Below are 17,628 nucleotides of genomic sequence, written 5' to 3' on the forward strand. Positions count from 1 at the left end.
TCAAACCCACAAGGAAATCCTGTCACTGATGTCACCAGAACTGAAAGTCTAACGCTGAGCTTCTCAAATGTTCACAAATTTGGAACATGGGAAAGTTAAATGTAATAAAGGGAAAGATGGAAAGGACAACAACTGAAATTTTTGGAATAAGTGAACTTTGAGGGACTGGTTTGAAGCAGTTTTTTTTGGTAGCAATGCATTGTCTATGATAACAAATTGTTCTTTTCTGGTCAGGAAACATGTAAAATAAATAGAGTGGCAGTTATTTGCAGGAAGAGGATGACAGTCAGTACTGTGATACAACCCAGTCAATGATAGGTTGATATCAGTGAGGTTGAAGGGACATCCGGTGAACACCACCATCATTCAGATGCATGCTCCAACTTCTGCAGCAAATGAAGAAAATGTGGAGAGTTTTATGAAAAGTTGCAGGAACTGGTAGAACAGGTGCCTAAACGAGATGTTTTAATTATTATGGGAGACTGAGATGTAAAAATCTGAGAAGCTCGAGCACCAGGGATTGCAGGAATCATGGACTTGGTATCCAAAATGGCCCAGGAGAGTGAATGCTTGAGTTCTTTGTGGAGAATGATTTCGTAATTGCAAACACATGGTTCAGACAACCCAAGCACAGACTGTACACATGGAATTCACCTGATGGGCAACATGGAAATCATATTGACTACTTTCTAATGAATATAATGTGAAGTGCTGTGCAAAATGCCAATACTCTCCCCGGTGCAGACTGTGGGACAGATCATGAACTCCTTGTGGCAAAGCTACGAGTCAAATTGAGAAAGGTGGAAAAAAAAAATCAAAAACTCTGACCAAATTTGACCGTGAAACGTATCTAAACAATATGCAATAAATGTCATGGAAAAAGCAAGTTGATATCAAAGGAAGGTATATCTCTGTTTTATCGATTATCGTAAAGTTTTCGATTGTGTTGATCATCAATTGATGTGGATTATGCTGAGATAAATGGGGATGCCAGAGCACCTGATACTGTATGTCTGATAAGAAGCCTGTACACTAAACAAGAAAATACAGTAATAACAGCGTATGGAGAGACAGAATGGTTTGGAATTGGAAAAGGGGTCAGACAGGGGTGCATCCTCTCCCCTTACTTGTTCAATCTATATCGTGAGTACATGAAACTTGGATGACATAGAGGCTGGAGCCACGATTGGAGGAAGATGTATCAACAATCGAAGCTCTGCTGATGATACTACTCGAATGGTAAAATGTAAAGAGGACTTCATGAAACTTGCAAACAGTGAAGAAGGAAAGTGAAAAAGCTGGTCTTTATTTAAACCTTAACAAGACTACAATCTCATCAACTAAGAAGATCGACGTGTTCATATTGTGACACGATCATGTGTCAATAATGGAACGTTTCATCTTTCTGAGTTGTAAGTTTGAAGTGAGTGGAGAATGTGGAGGATAAATTAATAGAAAGTTAACATTAGAGAGAAGAGAAAATATCTGGAAAGACAAAGATATTATCAATACAAACCAAGAGGAGGCTGGTGAATGATCTGGTATTTCCAGTTGCAATGTATGGATGTGACTCACAGACAGTGAAAAAGAAAGAAAGAAAGAACATTGACAGTTTTGAAACGTGGTGTTCCAGACTAATGTGAAAAATTCCGTGGAATACAAGAAGAACAAACAAATCGGTGCTTGAAGAAATTAGACCACCATGTGCATACATTGGAAGTGCTGATGCTAAAACAGAAACTGTCATCATTTGGACACATCACGCATGCAGAAAATATAAGTCCAGAGAAATCAACCCTGCTGGGTGTGGTTGTGGGAAGAAGAGGAAACGGCAGACCTTCTGTGTGTTGGATGGGTAGGGTAAAGGCTACCACCAAGCTATTAATACTGGAGCTTCGGGCAGCAGTGCAGGCCAGGGATGTTGAGAGAAATCTGATCATTGATGTCACCAGAAGTCGGACACTAATTGACGGAATTACATAACTTGATGAGTTGAAGCTCCATTGAGTAAATTGATCTGTGATCTCTCTTCTTATGAAGATTGTCTGTTTGGTTTACCGATTAAAGACTTGTTTCTTCTTCCAAGTCCCATGGATACTCACTGGCCAACTTGCACTGAAGCAAATCAGTATGCCAAACACTCCTCAACATGAGTTGAAGGAGACTTTTGTCTTGCACTGTAATAAATTAGTCTGGTTTACAGTTGAGGTTGAAGTTGAGAATCAGCAATGTTAGAAGTGAACCAAACAACCTACCACAGAAATGCTTTATTCATTGAATATCTCATTATGTTTAACACTTAGACAGGTGAAAACAGCATGCCTAACACACTTAAATAAGCTTTTGGGTATATTGCACTCTTCTAACATTCTTCCAACATTTGAGACATTATCGAAGAAATCGTGCATGCACAATATTGCATATGAAAACGGCTATATGTTCCACTGCTCTTTCAATCCATGAGGGATACTGCATCACTAATTCATTCCTCATTGAGAAAATTAATTCCTAAGAATGTTTCATTGGTAGCAAAGCATTGACTGTGCAAGTGGAAGAAGCTTGCAATCTAGGTATGAAGGATGCTTATCAGGAATGGACAAGATGGACACAGAAGCAAAATTTTGGGGAGGGGTGAGGGTAAGAGTGGTTTAATGGGTGGAGAAAATATCATGATTTTGGATGGGGGTGACTTGAGATGATGGCGAACAGCTGTCTTGAAGACCTGGAAGGAAGAATGAGAATGAACGGAGTATAGAAGGTGGTTCCACAGATGGGGAAAAAAAAGAGGACTAAATGAGTGGAGGTGAGCAGTGGTTCTGGATTTAGGCAGTTTAACTAGGAAGGAGTTGCTGATGGACCACAAGCATCCTGCAGATACCTGGGGGGAGGGGAGGACGGTGCAAAGAACGGAGAGGGCAGAGGGTGCAAGTCCAGAAATGAGGTGGAAGAAGACAGAGACCAGAGACCAACGACCTGTCAACGATGGCGAAGTGATGGGCCCATATATGAGGTTGAGAGCTAATACATTTGCAACTTCGTTTGATCTCGCTGTGGTGCCTAAATAACAATAATATATGATTCCATAGTGGTCTTGCAATAGACTAAATTGGTCTAAATTTGACTTTCGGTTTGGGGTTGCTCCACATGGAGGTTGAATATGCAGCTACTCCTTCCACCTCATTCAAAATCCTTCCACCTCATAGGTTTTCCAAACCACATCCATCATGTTTTTGTGGTATATTTTCATTCCTGTGTAGCTGTTTGTGTTTTCATCCATGTTCCTTGTTGAATTGTACCTTGTTGTGCTATACGTTTGCACCCCGATATCCGCGGTTCCGCAATTCGCGGGTCATAAAATGTGACCTGCCTCTACATTTGCGCTGTTTTTTTTTTTTGTTTGTTTTTGTACACTTCAGGACTGGTCACCTATATCCACCACCACTGATATTAATTCAGCCTAGGAATTCTTCCACGGAAACATGCTCTCTCTTAGGCACAGATTCATCCCATCTCATCTTCAATTATCTTACCCATCCACCTGCTCTTGGTTCTCTGAATCCTTTGGTGAGGCTGTTGCTTTCAAAACAACTTGCATTCTCCTCCTGGATGGCAAATTCGAACAAAGGTAACCTCAGAGCATTCCACAAATCCCGCAACATGTGTGTGTCTACCCTCAGGAGAGCCAAAAAACATCTATCCAATAGCAAGAATGGCTTTAAAACTTGTCTCCCTCTTATAAAACATGTTGGCACCTTGTCAAGTCTGTCTCTGGTGTATGCTCTCCTTCCATCACTTCAAACAGCATCACAGCCGACTCCGCTTGTGAGTTTGCCAAATGCTTCAATTCTGTGTTTGCTACAGAATTGTGTGTCCCTAACCCCTCCCTCTCTGAAACCATCTTTCCCAGTCGTACCTAATGCAAGGAAATACAAGGAAATTAGACACAGGTGGAGGCCATTCAGCCCATCTTGCATTTGCCACATCAACACCACACCAATTTATCAACACTAGACCAAAATAAGAAAATGCAAAAAAATGTTTTTTTTTAATTGCCTTTTTTGTGGGTTTTTTTGTGGTTTTTTTCCTTCTTTCCAGGGGATGGGGTATAGGCTTGGGTAAAAAACACACAGCCAGCATCAACCACACAACACCCCTTGACAAGACCCCCACCAACAATATTCCGTACACATGCACACAATCACCCATCAATGGTTTGTGTTGACCAAAACTGCACACAATATTCTAGATGTGGCCTCAGGAAATTTCTATACAATGCTAACACCACCTCTTTTGATTTATAAATGATCCTGCTCCAAATACAACACAAAACCCGATTTGCTTTACCAATAGCTGCCTGGCACTGTGCTGCTTGCTTACCTCCCATATCTTTTTCCACCCCCAGATCCTTCTCCTGTGTCACATGCTCCAAAATTAACCCATTGCATCCTGTAATCTCTATTTTCATGATTCTTTCCCATCCCTAACACCTTACACTCGCTCAGGTTACATTGCATCTGCCAGTCTTTTGCTCAATCTCTGCAAGTATCAATACTTTCCTGAATCTGATCACCCCTCTGCTATCCACCGTACCTCCAAGCTTTGGGTCATCTGCAAATTTGGAAAGCTTACTCTTCACCCAATTATCCAAATCATGGATGTAAATAATGAATAGTAATGGTCCGAGTCCTGATCCCTGAGGTACCCCACTACTTACATCCTCAAAGCAAGACATCCTCCCGATCACAGCCACCCTTTGCTTCCCATCACTAAGCCAGTTTGCAATCCAATCAGCTACCTGGCCAGCCACTCCACAAGCCCTCACCCTGGCTAACATCCTCTGATGTGGTACCTCATTAACTGCTTTCTTAAAGTCTAGATATACTATGCCCACTGCCATTCCCTCATCCACTCAATCAGAAGTTGTTTCATGTAACTCTAAAATATTTTTTAGACAGGAACTACCTTTGGTGAACCCATGCTGACTACCCTTAATTATTTTATATTTTTTGAAATGTTTTCTCATCTGGTCACTAATTTTTGTCTCCAACAGCTTCCCCACAACTAAAGTCAAACTAACAGGTCAATCGTTCTCCAATTCTTCTCTGGATCCTTTCTTAAATAATGGTGTTAGATTTGCTACTCTCCAATCCTCCGGTACCTGTCCTGACTCCAGTGAACTATTGAAAATACCCATTAACATCTCACTTACCTGCTCAGCCACCTCCATCAATACTCTCAGGTGCACATTATCTGGCCTCGGAGTCTTATCGACTTTGAGATTACCTAGCTGTTCCTTTACTTCCTCCATTCCAACCTGGACATTCTGTAAAAGCCCTTCGTCACCTCCTCGATAGATACTCTTAGCTATTGCCAATTCTCCTGACTGTTCTTGTCTAAAAGTTGAAGCAAAATACCTGTTTAATAAGCCTGCCATCTCACTTTCATCACGAACCACTCTCCCGGTGATATTCCTCAATGGGCCCACACTGGTCCTAACCTGTTCCTTTCCCCTGATATACTTAAAGAAATCCATGCTATTATGTTTAATATTCCTCGCCATGTCCTTCTCATGCTCTCTTTTGGCTTGCTGAGTTATTTTCTTCACTTGCCTCTGTTTACTCCGACAGTGATATAAATCTAACTCCAGTCCTGTTATTTTAAACCTAATAAATGCCTTCTTCTCCTTCATAGTATTCCTTATCTCACTGCTCAACCACCCTGGTCTCTTTCTTCTTCGAGTTTTACACCTCATTGGAATGTACTTACTCTGCACTCTTCACATTTGGTCCTTGGATGTTTCCCATTTTTCTGATGCAATTGTCCGATTGTTAGAGTCTCCCAATATACATCACCCAACTCTCTCCTCATACCCTCAAGGTTTGCCTTCCTAAAATCTAATAGCCTTACTCTACTATCCTGAACTCTAACCCTCAACAGAATCTTTGCACACACAATGTTATGGTCACTTGCTCCTTAATGCTCCCCAACCTCCACCTCCTCCACCATATTGGGATCGTTATTTAAAAGGAGGTCTAACACTGCACTCCCCCCTCATGGGCTTATCTACTAACTGGGTTAGTAAGTAATCCTGGAATAAAACGAGGAAATCCTCATCTGCTCTGCCCTTTCCCTGTTCCTGGACCCAATCTATCCTTGGCAAATTAAAATCCCCCATAATCAATACTCTTCCCTCACCACATGCTCTTCTGAATTCTTCATGTATTCCTTCCTCCTCTTCCTTGACAACCAGAGCTTTATAAAAGCATCCTACCAGTATCTTACTGTTTTTACAATCTCTGATCTCTACCCATACAGAATCGTCAACATTTATTCCTTCCTTTATGTCACCCCTTTCTCTTAATGCAATGCTGTCCTTTACCCAGATTGCTACTCCTCCTCCTATCACACCGATACACCTTGTAGCCTTCTAATCCTGTCCTCCAGTTACTCTCCTCCTTAAACCATGTCTCACTCACTGCAACTATATCATACTCCTCGCGATCTACTTTGGATTCAACCTCTTCCATCTTATTATTTAAACTTCTGGCATTGGTATAGAATATATTTAACTTTTCCCTTTCTGAAATTCTATTTTCTTGCCTAGCCTTACTAATCACATTTACATCATCAATCACAATTACTTTAATAACTTCCCCACCCTGCACTGACCTAAAAAAGCCTCAATTCCTTCCTCAATTCCCACTGCAAACCTTGCTGCCTTTCTATTTAACATACGGGCCTCATTCCGGAAACACTCCATTTGTCCCCTAAATTATTCCCACTGTTTCTTAAATGTAAAACCTTCCTCCCGACACCATTCTTCCAGCCATTGGTTGACATCTATTGCTCTGCTCATAATTTCTATATTGTTTCCTAATCTTGGGAGAATCCCAGAAAACATGACCTCACAACCCTTTGCTTTCAGCCACTTCCCCAATACCCTGTATCTATTTTTCAAAACTTCTGAGTAAACTTTCCCTGTATCATTCGCACCTAGGTGTACCACAACCAACTTCTTACTACCATGACCCGATACAATATCGTTTACCCTTCTTCAATGTCCCTCACTCCTGCTCCTTCAAAACTACACAGAATTCTATGTGTACGATCCTTCCTGCAGAATGAAGAATTTACATATTTCATTCTCATCATCCACAAAAACTGTCTCCCATACCTCATTTCTCCCAATTTATTTTGCTGCACACACCACTGCCTGCACCCACTGCACCACCACTACCTGCACACACTACGGCATCACTGCCTGCACCCGCTGCAACACTGCCTGCACTCGCTGCACCATCACCGCTGCCTGCTCCCGCTACACCGTCACCACGGCCTGCTCCTGCTGCACCGTCACCGCTGCCTGCACCCACTGCACAGTCTCCGCTGCCTGCACTCGCTGCACCATCACCGCTGCCTGCTCCCGCTGCACCATCACCACTGCCTGCTCCCGCTGCTGCATCACTGCTGCCTGCTCCTGCTGCTGCATCACCGCTGCCTGCGCCTGCTGCTGCATCACCGCTGCCTGCTCCCGCTGCTGCGTCACCACTGCCTGCTCCCGCTACTGTGTCACCACTGTCTGCTCCCACTACTGTGTCACCACTGCCTGCTCCTGCTACAGCATCACCACTGCCTACTCCCGCTGCAGCATCACCACTGCCTGCTTCCGCTGCAGCATCACCACTGCCTGCTCCCGCTGCAGCATCACCACTGCCTGCTCACGCTGCTGCGTCACCACTGCCTGCTCCCGCTGCAGCATCATCAATGCCCGCTCCTGCTGCACTCTCAGCACTTCCAATATTCTCAGCAACCTCACTCCACAACCATAACCAACTATTATCTACAAATTTCTCACATTCTGCTACTTGCTGCAAATTATCTATCCATTCATTCAACCAAGTAATAACCTTCCTCAAGTGGGCCATTTCCTCACACTTCCCACAACAGTAAGAACCCTCTGCTTCCCCTATTGTTGGTATGGCCCACATTGAGCATCTATCGCATTTTATGAACTCCTCTTCCTTTCTCCTTCAGTCTCAAGTTGTACCCTTTTTCACCCCCATGGTCCCAAGGCCCCAGCTGACTTAAACGCAAAACTTAACACAAGGCCTCCCCCTGCTTCTTTCAATAAACCAACACAAATACCCAGTAAAACTGTTATGAACACAAATACAGCTTTATAAGTGTAGTCCCACAGCCACTGACTGACATGAGTCCCTCATGATAAAATACTCAAAACAACACAAAAAACACTTGTCTTGTTCTGATCGAGCTCATACAGCTTCATGCACATGACAGGAAGTGACGTCCTTACAGTTGTTGATGGTGGTGGTGGTGGTGGTGGTGGTGGTGGTGGTGGTGGTGGTTGGGGGTATTTTTTTTTCGGGTGAAGGAGATACACCCTACTTCAATTTTCTTTTGAGGGCAAAGGGGAAAAAGGACTGAGCTGACAGTCCAGAAGCAACAACTGGAACAAGGAAGCGAAAACTAGGCAGAAGACGGAGGGCATGCACACCCGACTATCACAGGTAGGACTGAGATCAAGACACAAACCAAATGATTCAACACAATACAACACGATTTGGGACAGAAAAGTTGATTTTAAAAAACGAATAATGAAACAGAAACAAAAATGAAACAGCAAAACCAAACATAAATGAGCCGGAGAACTTAGCTTTAAAAGAACATGCAGGAGAGCTCGCCACCCAGGGCGAAAATACACATGCGTGATCCCCGAACCTCCTGGATTCTGTCTTTTGCACCTGAAAAGGGGGGAAGTTTCTGGCAACCCTCGACTCTGACTCTGCAACTGGACCGGAGGGCATCAGTTCACATGTCCTAAAAACCTGCTCTGCTGCTTGTATGCTTCCTCTCTCTGCCATTTTCATCCTGTTATTCACTATAGGTCATCTTCTATCTGTTTATAAATCAGCTAACATCACAATATTACATAAATAGGTGCAAAAACGAATCCCCTAAACTACCGCCCAATTAGCTAACTTCGAATTATCAGCAAGGTCATTGAATCCATCATCACAGTTTAACATAAAATCATTCCTTTTCCCCAACAGCCTCATCTCAGATCATCAATTCAGTTTCAGACCTGGTCACTCTATCTTGGACATACTGATTTGACGCTCCAAATAATGATGGAGTTCTTCAATATCAGACATGAGATCAGGGTTGTCTCTCTGGACATATCTCAAGCTTTTTATACAGTCTGTTATCCTGCCTTGCTCTCCAAACTGTCTGCCTATGGAATCAAAGGACAACTCCACTCTTTGATTACTGACTTCCTCTACTCTCATAGATAACGTGTGGCTCTCAACAGAACCCTTTTATCTCCTCTCCCTGCCAAGGCTGGAGTACCCCAAGGCAGTGTTCTAGGCTCCATATTATTCCTAATCTTTATCAATGATCTCACTGACTCTCTGGAGAATCATCTTTATCTCTTTGCTAATGACTCCACCCTCTGACATGACATCTCTCATCCTTCTTTCAGACAGGCAGCAGCCTCTTCTCTGTCCTCAGACCTTGGCAAAATCACATGCTGGTCAAACATAATTTTGCTGATGGAGCCACTTTATCCAGCCTTTGCATTCTCCCTTAACCCCTCATCATTACCTGCATCTTCACATCCATGGTACTCGGAATCTTGTGGTGAAAGGCAGTTGCTCTGAAGCAACTTGCTTTCTCTTCGTGGAAAGCAAATCCGACTGAAAGAAACATGAAATCACTCCACAAAGCCCACAACAAGTGTTTGTCCACTCTCAGGAAAACCAGAAAACGACATCAGTCCAACCTTAAGATTTAACTTTCAAACTTATCTCCCTCCTCTAAAACCTGGTGCTTAATTGTTAAGTCTCTTTGGAGTGTGCTCCCCCTCCATCACTTCCCTCACTTAATATGGCACCATAACTGACTCCACCCGTGAGAACGCCGAATGCCTCATTTATGTGTTTGCTTCCAAATCTTGTGTGCCAAACCCCTCACTCTCTGCAGCCACCCATCCCAGTCATACTCAACTGCTCCTGGACGGTGTTTTTTGCATCTCAGAAGGTGAAGTTTCTGTCAAGCCTCGATTCTGACTCTGCCCTTCAGGATTCTGCAGGTTTCATGTGGTCCTCCATCAACTCCATTTTGGTGAAACTCGCAAAATACAGAATCACTACTCACCTCCACTCATTTGTTCCTCTTTATTCCCCATCTAAGCCTGGTGTTGGCTTAATGGTTAAGGTGGCTGGCTTAAGATACTTGGGTCTTGGGTTTCAGCCCCTGTCTTGCCATTAGATAATAGCAGGTGAGTTGACTCAGCCTGTCATCTTCCGAGGTCGGTGAAATGAGCACTCGTGTACTGGTAATAGAGGGCACTGCATCAGCGGCACAGCCGTGCCCCCAGAAAATGATGCAACCATCAGCCACAAGCTACACGTGATAGCTATTCCCCAACTGTGGAGCCTACTTCAACATTCTCTTCAATCTTCTTCTCTCGAAATCTTCAAGACAGCTGTTCACCACAATCTTCGATCATCCCCCATCTGAAACCACCAACTTTTCTGTCCCCATTATCCTACCCAGAAGTGCACCTCCTTCCATATTTCCAATCTCTTATCATTCCCCATCCGAAACCACCAACTTTTCTATCCCCGTTATCCTACCCAGAAGTGCACCTCCTTCCATATTTCCAGCTTTTCCTTCCTGAGAGATTGCTTCTGTATCCATCTTGTCCCCACTATGCATCCTCCACTACTCCTCGTCACTCCCCACACCCATTATTTATCCAAGTTTCCCTATATTTTGTCATTCAGCCTTGATGTTCATGTTTCTCCCCTCTTTGTACTGTTCCTTTTGTTCTGTTGCATCCTGATCCGTTCAGTGTTCCAGCTCTTTCTCGAGCTGGATACCAAATAAAAAACATTTTCAACAATGAAATCTAAAAGCAATTTGTAAAACCATGGGTGGTTGAATTACTTGTTTGTGGTGTAAATAATATTAGTCAGAGCTAAAAGTTAATCCAAATACATACTTCCTCTTATGTTGCTGTCTCTTGTCAAAAACCTGAATTAAACATCCTTCATTTGAAGAACTGTTGAAACAAATGCCCTTATCATTTTCCTGATTAGTAAACATGCACATCCTGTAGTTGGATTCACAAGGAGTAGTTTGCTTTGAGCCAATTGATGCTTGATGTAGAAGTCATGTCTTGTGTATGTGTATGTGACTTGCAGGGAACAGTTCATTCACCTCTGCTGGCAGTACAACCCCAGGCTCAGACCGACCTTCCTTGAGATATTAGACAGCCTTGTGGACGATCTTCACCCGACTTTCCAAGAGGTTTCGTTCTACCACAGTGATGAAAATCGTGCAGGAAATCGTGAACCTTTTGACCTCGAAGACCTAAAGAGTTATCCATTGGACTCACCACCACTCAAAACATCACCTGGTATGAACCAGGCCAGCAAATATTACAATTTTGCATCTTCAGCATCCCCACCTCACATTGATCTGCCATTTAGAACACATGATACAGCAGAACTATCCTCAAATAGCCCTAACTCACTGGGTTGCCATTCTGAAGGAGCTTCAGCATTGCCCAGACTTTCAAGTCCGCTGGTACCAGACAGCTTGGAGTTGAGTACAATGGCAGCACGTAGGCGTACTGTCGAGCCATATGCTCGCATCGATGTTTCGTTGGTGGCTGCTGCTTCAGTAGGGGCTTCCTCAGCTCCTTCACTGCCTTCTGCATCGGAGTCCAAAGCCCTAGGCAACAAGGTGTTGTCTTATGCTCTTATGAATGGTGGCCGTAAGGATGGTCGGACTGTACCACTGCCACAGTCAATGTCATGCTAGTCCCATGGCTGTGTACTTAGAGTCGTAACCTCTGCTCAAAATATCTCATCAGCAACCAAATCCAAGGAACCTTTCTAATAGGTGGACCACGTTTTTCGGTTACAGGCACACATATGCAACAAGGCAGGCCTTCTTGCCTCATCCGTTTCTCTTGTTTTAAGGAAACGAACACCAATACGATGAATGTGTATTTGGTGTAATACATAAGATCAAGTCAAGACCAAAATACCTTGAAGTTTGTAAGATATACCATGCCATGATCATGCAGGATTAATACAGTAGTGTTATGAATGCAGTTTATTCGGGTGATGAGGATTAAGCTAAATGTCTTTAAGGGTAAAGAATTATGTCAGGTCTTTTCTAGCTAATGTAATAGTATAAGACTGTCATCTGCGTGAACACATCTATGGTCACAGTAAAGCTGTTATGATAGAAAAGGTTTCCTTTGCACATTTAAAATAGAGGCCAAAAAGGCCTTGCACATAACCCTGCAAAGGCACATCAACTCAAGCAAATTTCTCGCTGAAAAATCCCACTTTCCGAACATATTTATGATGTCTGCACTTATTAATGCATCACATTTGATCTTTCTTCATGCTTTAGGTATCAATATATAATAAGAAAGCTTTTTCTCATCAATGTTTTAGAACAGTTTCCTTTGACTTTTACAAAAAAATCCCAAAGCACATTAATCAACCGATGACAGAAAACAATTTTTTTACAGCATTAATATCTGCTGAATTTGTTTGTCGTGGGGGGGGGGGGTAGCTTGTTGATATCACTTTTAGGAGAAATGCAGGCTTAGCAAATATGTCGATGAAAATCAGTTCACCACAACTCCCATCAAAAACCAACTCATAATAATATTAATAATAATAATGATAATAATAACAACAACTAGAAGGGCACTCGGTAGAGCACATACCTCCACCACACAATGACTGATCCAGAAGAACATATCAGGCCCAATACATTTTTATATCATGTTGTATATCGTGTTTGGCCCTATCTCTCAATGGTGAAGAATCACTTTGAAGATTAAAAAATTCTCATATCTGGATATGGATTCAGATCTTCACCAAAATAGAATCAATTCCTCCTTTTCACACACCCAACCTGACCACCAACTTTTTGTGGAATCCATCAATCACTTTTTGAGATATCGTGCTATATTTCATTGTTGGCCTTATCTCTCAATGGTGAATAATCACTTGAATATTCAAGTAGCCAAATCCATATCCGGATCTTCACCAAAATTGAATCAGTTCCACACCCAACCTGCTCACGAAATTTCATCCAAATCTGTCCACAACGATTTGAGATATCCTGCACACAAGCAAACAAACAGATAGGGTGAAAACAAAACCTCCTTCCACCTTCAGTGGTGGAGGTAAAATAATAACAATGTAAATGATAGTACTATATTTCAAACCAGAAAATAAACACATGTGGTTGGGAGATGCATTGCATTTACATTATGTGGTGTATCAATAGACACAATCAACCAGGACACTCAACCAAAACAAATAACATTTCAGTCACTTCCACTCCCACCATTTCTCAGGGGGCTACTTGGGGACGGAGCACATGGTCTTTACATTTCCTGTTGAAGGTATAAACATCTGACATGAGCACTATTTTTTTTTAGTTGGTCGGTCGTGTCCTGGTCGGTTGTGTCTATGGGTCCACTGAACACAGAATGCAATTTTTTGTTTTTGTTGAAGGTTCAGTGTTGAGCATCATTGATTTGTTGACCTTGAATATTCCAGGTGTTTACAGATCTTGGAGATCTTAAAAGATCTCGGGGGGCCAACTGAAGTCTTTACTCATACCAGGAAATGAGCCAGAGTAACAGCACAAATGTCCTCTTTTATATGTTGTGGGATTTTGAACATTTGCAAGAAGTGCAAGAATGTGTAACAGACGGCTTACTATCACAAAAAGTAGTCGATGGACCCCTGAACATGTGATTAAAATGAAAATTTGTAAGTTGTTTTAAATCCTAATCTCTAGGTAATTCAAGCATGTAAACTGACAGCTCAGTGGTAAGAATACAAGCAATGTAATGCTATCCTGCTGTCTCTTATAATGATAAAAGTAGGAATTTTTTTTTTGGATTCATAACATAACCTTATTGAGACAACTAAGTGGCAATTAATGTTTCTTTATAGACCAAAGGGTAGACCATTTATAAATAATGAGTCGAGGGATCGAAAGCAGGAAGAAATGGGACACACAGACAAATTAGGTTAAGAAGAGTAGAAAATGTTAGGCAATATAGAAGGTGGTCGACAAATGTCTGAGTGTAGCTGAGGACTGATAAAGGAAATACACCGATTGGACCCAAATGTGATTTTTTTTGGTCGTGTATGGAAAGTTTGAATTGTGATAGGATCTCTTTAAGGCAGTCCATTGATGGAGGAGGAGGCCTGAGACTTTGGGTTTGCTTAAGGTGGTAGAAAGATTGTATGAATCAAGAAAATAATTGGTCATCGGACAATGCCTTGAGTAACATGACCTTTCCCTGGGTAGACAGAAGAGGGTGTGCAATCAGCTGCAGTGCATTGCTTGCTTACATTGAAGAAATTGGTCAATGGATTAACTGCATCCACCTAATGCCAGGTATTGAGATTCCATCTGTGGAGACATTTGTGAGCAGAACTAGGTTCCACACTTTGTCAAGGCACTGGATCGGTTTGGTGAAAGTGCTATGACTGCTGTTTGAATGTCACATTCTCTGTTCATTCCTGAATCATTGTAAGAGGAAGATTCACTATTGGGGGGACTAAAATAAAAGCCGAACTGAATGTTGGTGACCAGGAAGTGGTAAAATGATGAAGGTTTTAGGTCCTTTGCTTTTAATGTGTTTTAATCGCTTTTAAGGGGTTAATGCTGAATTACCTTGCTTGTAAAGGAAAAAGGATGCTCACAGGTTTGTAGAACAGAACATCTCTCTTTGCATCCTATATTAGTGTGATGGTTGCAGCCTTCCATATGAATAGGTGTTCCACAAAGAAAAATCAATTGCATCAACTAAGTGTGGTTTGAGGACCTGAGCTCTGATACTTTGAGGCCTAATTGCAGAGGAGATGATCAGTTTTGTCTCATGCTTGAGAGTAGGCTGTAACAAAAGCAAAGTTGGCAGTGAAAGGAATAAGTTGAAGCCTGAGTTTTTGAAGCAAGAATTATCATGAATTATCCATTGTAGCTCCATCTTTTGTGAGGGGTGGCTCATACATGCAGACAACCTTGCACATCAACATAAATATGACAGTTCTGAAAAATAAATCACAGGTTTAATGGCATTAAGTTGATAAACAGATTCCACTGTTGACTAACAGATTTTCATAATTGTTTATTACATATGTTTTGGGGTTTTTAAAATTTGTTTTACGAACATATGGAATCAGATCATTAACTCTTTCTCAGCCATCTCCAATGCTTGTGAAATTAGAGGTCACATTCAAAGGGAGCCAGGGTGTCGTTGGTCTTTGTTGAATAACTTACCTGCACTGTCGTAAGATGTTCAGGTTGCATTGTACATGTAACCTGTATGTACTATGATGAGTCTGCCAAACTTAGTAAGATGGCACACAAAGCAAGAGCAGTCTGAGTTAAGCTACAAATTCCTTTTGACACTTTCGCTAAGAGCATTGAGCAGAGCAGATAAAATAATTTGCTTTCTGGATTTTGTGGTAACAAGTTTTCATTCTTCGTGGCCACCACTTCATTATGTAAATAATGGATTGTTTCAGAACCAATCGGCATGTTGAAAGTTTTGTAGCTTACATGCTTGAACACTTCAAATAAAAGTATAATGTCGCCCAATGTTGCATCAAATAGAACCCACTGATTTATTGCAACAAAAAACATTTAATAACAAATCAAAGTGAAAATAATTTGCCATAGTTATTTATACAGCAGGCAAAGTAAACTACTAACATTAAGATGTACTTTAAAACATCATGCTAGATGAACGCTTCCCCATCCTCACGTGTCTATCCATCTTCCGACCAATCGAGGTTCAAATGTATAGAAACTCCCGAAGGAGAAAGAAGGTTGTATGGCATGTTTTTATCTTTACAAAAAAGGAATTGTCAAGAGATGTGATGAGATTTTCATAAGATTTCTGTCATCTCTCATGATAAATAATCGGGGATTCATTTTAGCATTGCCTTCACAAGCAATGTCTGCACTGCTTATGTTTCTCATATCCTATGTCTAGATCGCACCACAATAGAATCACTATTCCACACAGACCTCAGCAATGGTGAGGTTCACATCATTCGTCATTTTCTTAATCTTCTATGTTATCTGAATGGAATGTTTCGTTGAAAATACGAGAGCAGGGTAAGTAAAGTCAATGAAGTCATTTTGGTACAGGTGTTGTGTAAGATTTTGTTTTGTAGTGAAAGTTTCAGTTTAACGTCAATAGGTGTTTTCCTTAGATATAAACTTTTCTACTTTATATTAGAGTATTCCGATTGTTTTTTTTTTAATTTTTTGTTGTTGTTGTTCATTCACAAGTGAGGTTATAACTTCCCCGCTTGTTCTTTTGAGAAGGTGGTGAACAACAAGTTATTGCTGCTGACGTTCATTTGTTGTTAAATGTTGTTTTATTTTTTTATACTTTAGCTAGTTTACATCGGTTTTGTAGAATATATCTGTAGTGATGAGGTGTCTGGGTAATTTAACACGACCTTGGTGATAACGAGGAATCTATATAATGTTTTACGAGCTGACTTCTTACACCTTTTCTTAATGCTGATAACTCAGGTTAACACGGATTTGCAAACCTATCGTACATTTCATTTTCCAAATGCAATCATCTGTATATTTTGTCTGTTCATGTTTTTGAGCAAACTGAATATTTCTGAAAAAAATGCCTTGGGTGCTCATCATGTCTGAAATGTTACAGCTGTTTATTTGCATCTTCGTTGAAGCATGCCTCACCAGGACTCATTCTGGTTCTTTTCTCTGTACAAACCATTCTCTTTTTGAAGAAAATAAACAATTTTGTTCAAAGTATTTAAAACAAGATGAAGTTATTAAATGAGGTGGTGTATTCTGCCTGTCTGATTGCCTGCTTGGTAAATATGTTTGTACTGTATGCATTGTTTTAAGAAAAGAAAAAAAAACACAAAAATAAAGTCTCTGTTGGATTGTCTCAGGTGCAATTCTATGTGATAAATTTGCAAAACGAACAATAAAATTTCAAGTTGTATATTTTGTAATGTAGTTTATAGCGATACATTTTGGCCACCTAATGTGGGATATGTTTCAAAGATTGTTCCATAATACTGATCTGTGCTTCATTGTGTGCCCCTTGGATCATAGCACTATGTCAAAACAAGCTAAAGACTGGAGATGATACACCGACTTGAATGTCAAACATCTGACACTGACTTGGAGATGTAGACTTTTTTTATGCTTTGTAATGGCTGAATTCCAAGTTTGTGTCTTCTGCTATTCAGACGATGGCATTGTGTGCATGGCATTGTAATTTGGCCGTGACATTATACAACGTAACCACTGCCCAATTGTGTCACAAAACCACGATGCTGAGTTTGACTAATAACTCTTGTTTGACATGAGGCAGCCACACTGTATTAAGGAAAGAGCATCAGGTCCTTTGTTTTGCCTTCTTCATGGATGATGCAACTCATTTGTAAGTTTTGTTATCCACACTATCCAGCGATGAAAGGTGGAACGTGGGGATGACAAGACACAAGGAAGAGCAACCATTGTACTATATACAAAAGCTTTGTCAGTTGTAAG

General features: G+C 41.3%; 1 protein-coding gene across 1 annotated transcript in view; it reads left to right on the plus strand.

The window, feature by feature from the left end:
• The window catches only part of LOC147015490 (insulin receptor-like), a 300,293-nt gene extending 283,276 nt beyond the window's left edge, over positions 1 to 17,017 (plus strand). Inside the window, exon 21 of the mRNA XM_085850275.1 lies at positions 11,229 to 17,017. Within this exon, the coding sequence (XP_085706401.1) occupies positions 11,229 to 11,850 (622 nt within the window). The 3' untranslated portion in view covers positions 11,851 to 17,017. The remainder of the gene's footprint in view (positions 1 to 11,228) is intronic.
• Positions 17,018 to 17,628: the final 611 nt, after the last annotated feature.

Source organism: Eptatretus burgeri, chromosome 12, assembly GCF_056783735.1.
Source record: "Eptatretus burgeri isolate ZD-2024b chromosome 12, Ebu_testis_v1, whole genome shotgun sequence".
NCBI classification, from domain to species: Eukaryota; Metazoa; Chordata; class Myxini; order Myxiniformes; family Myxinidae; genus Eptatretus; species Eptatretus burgeri.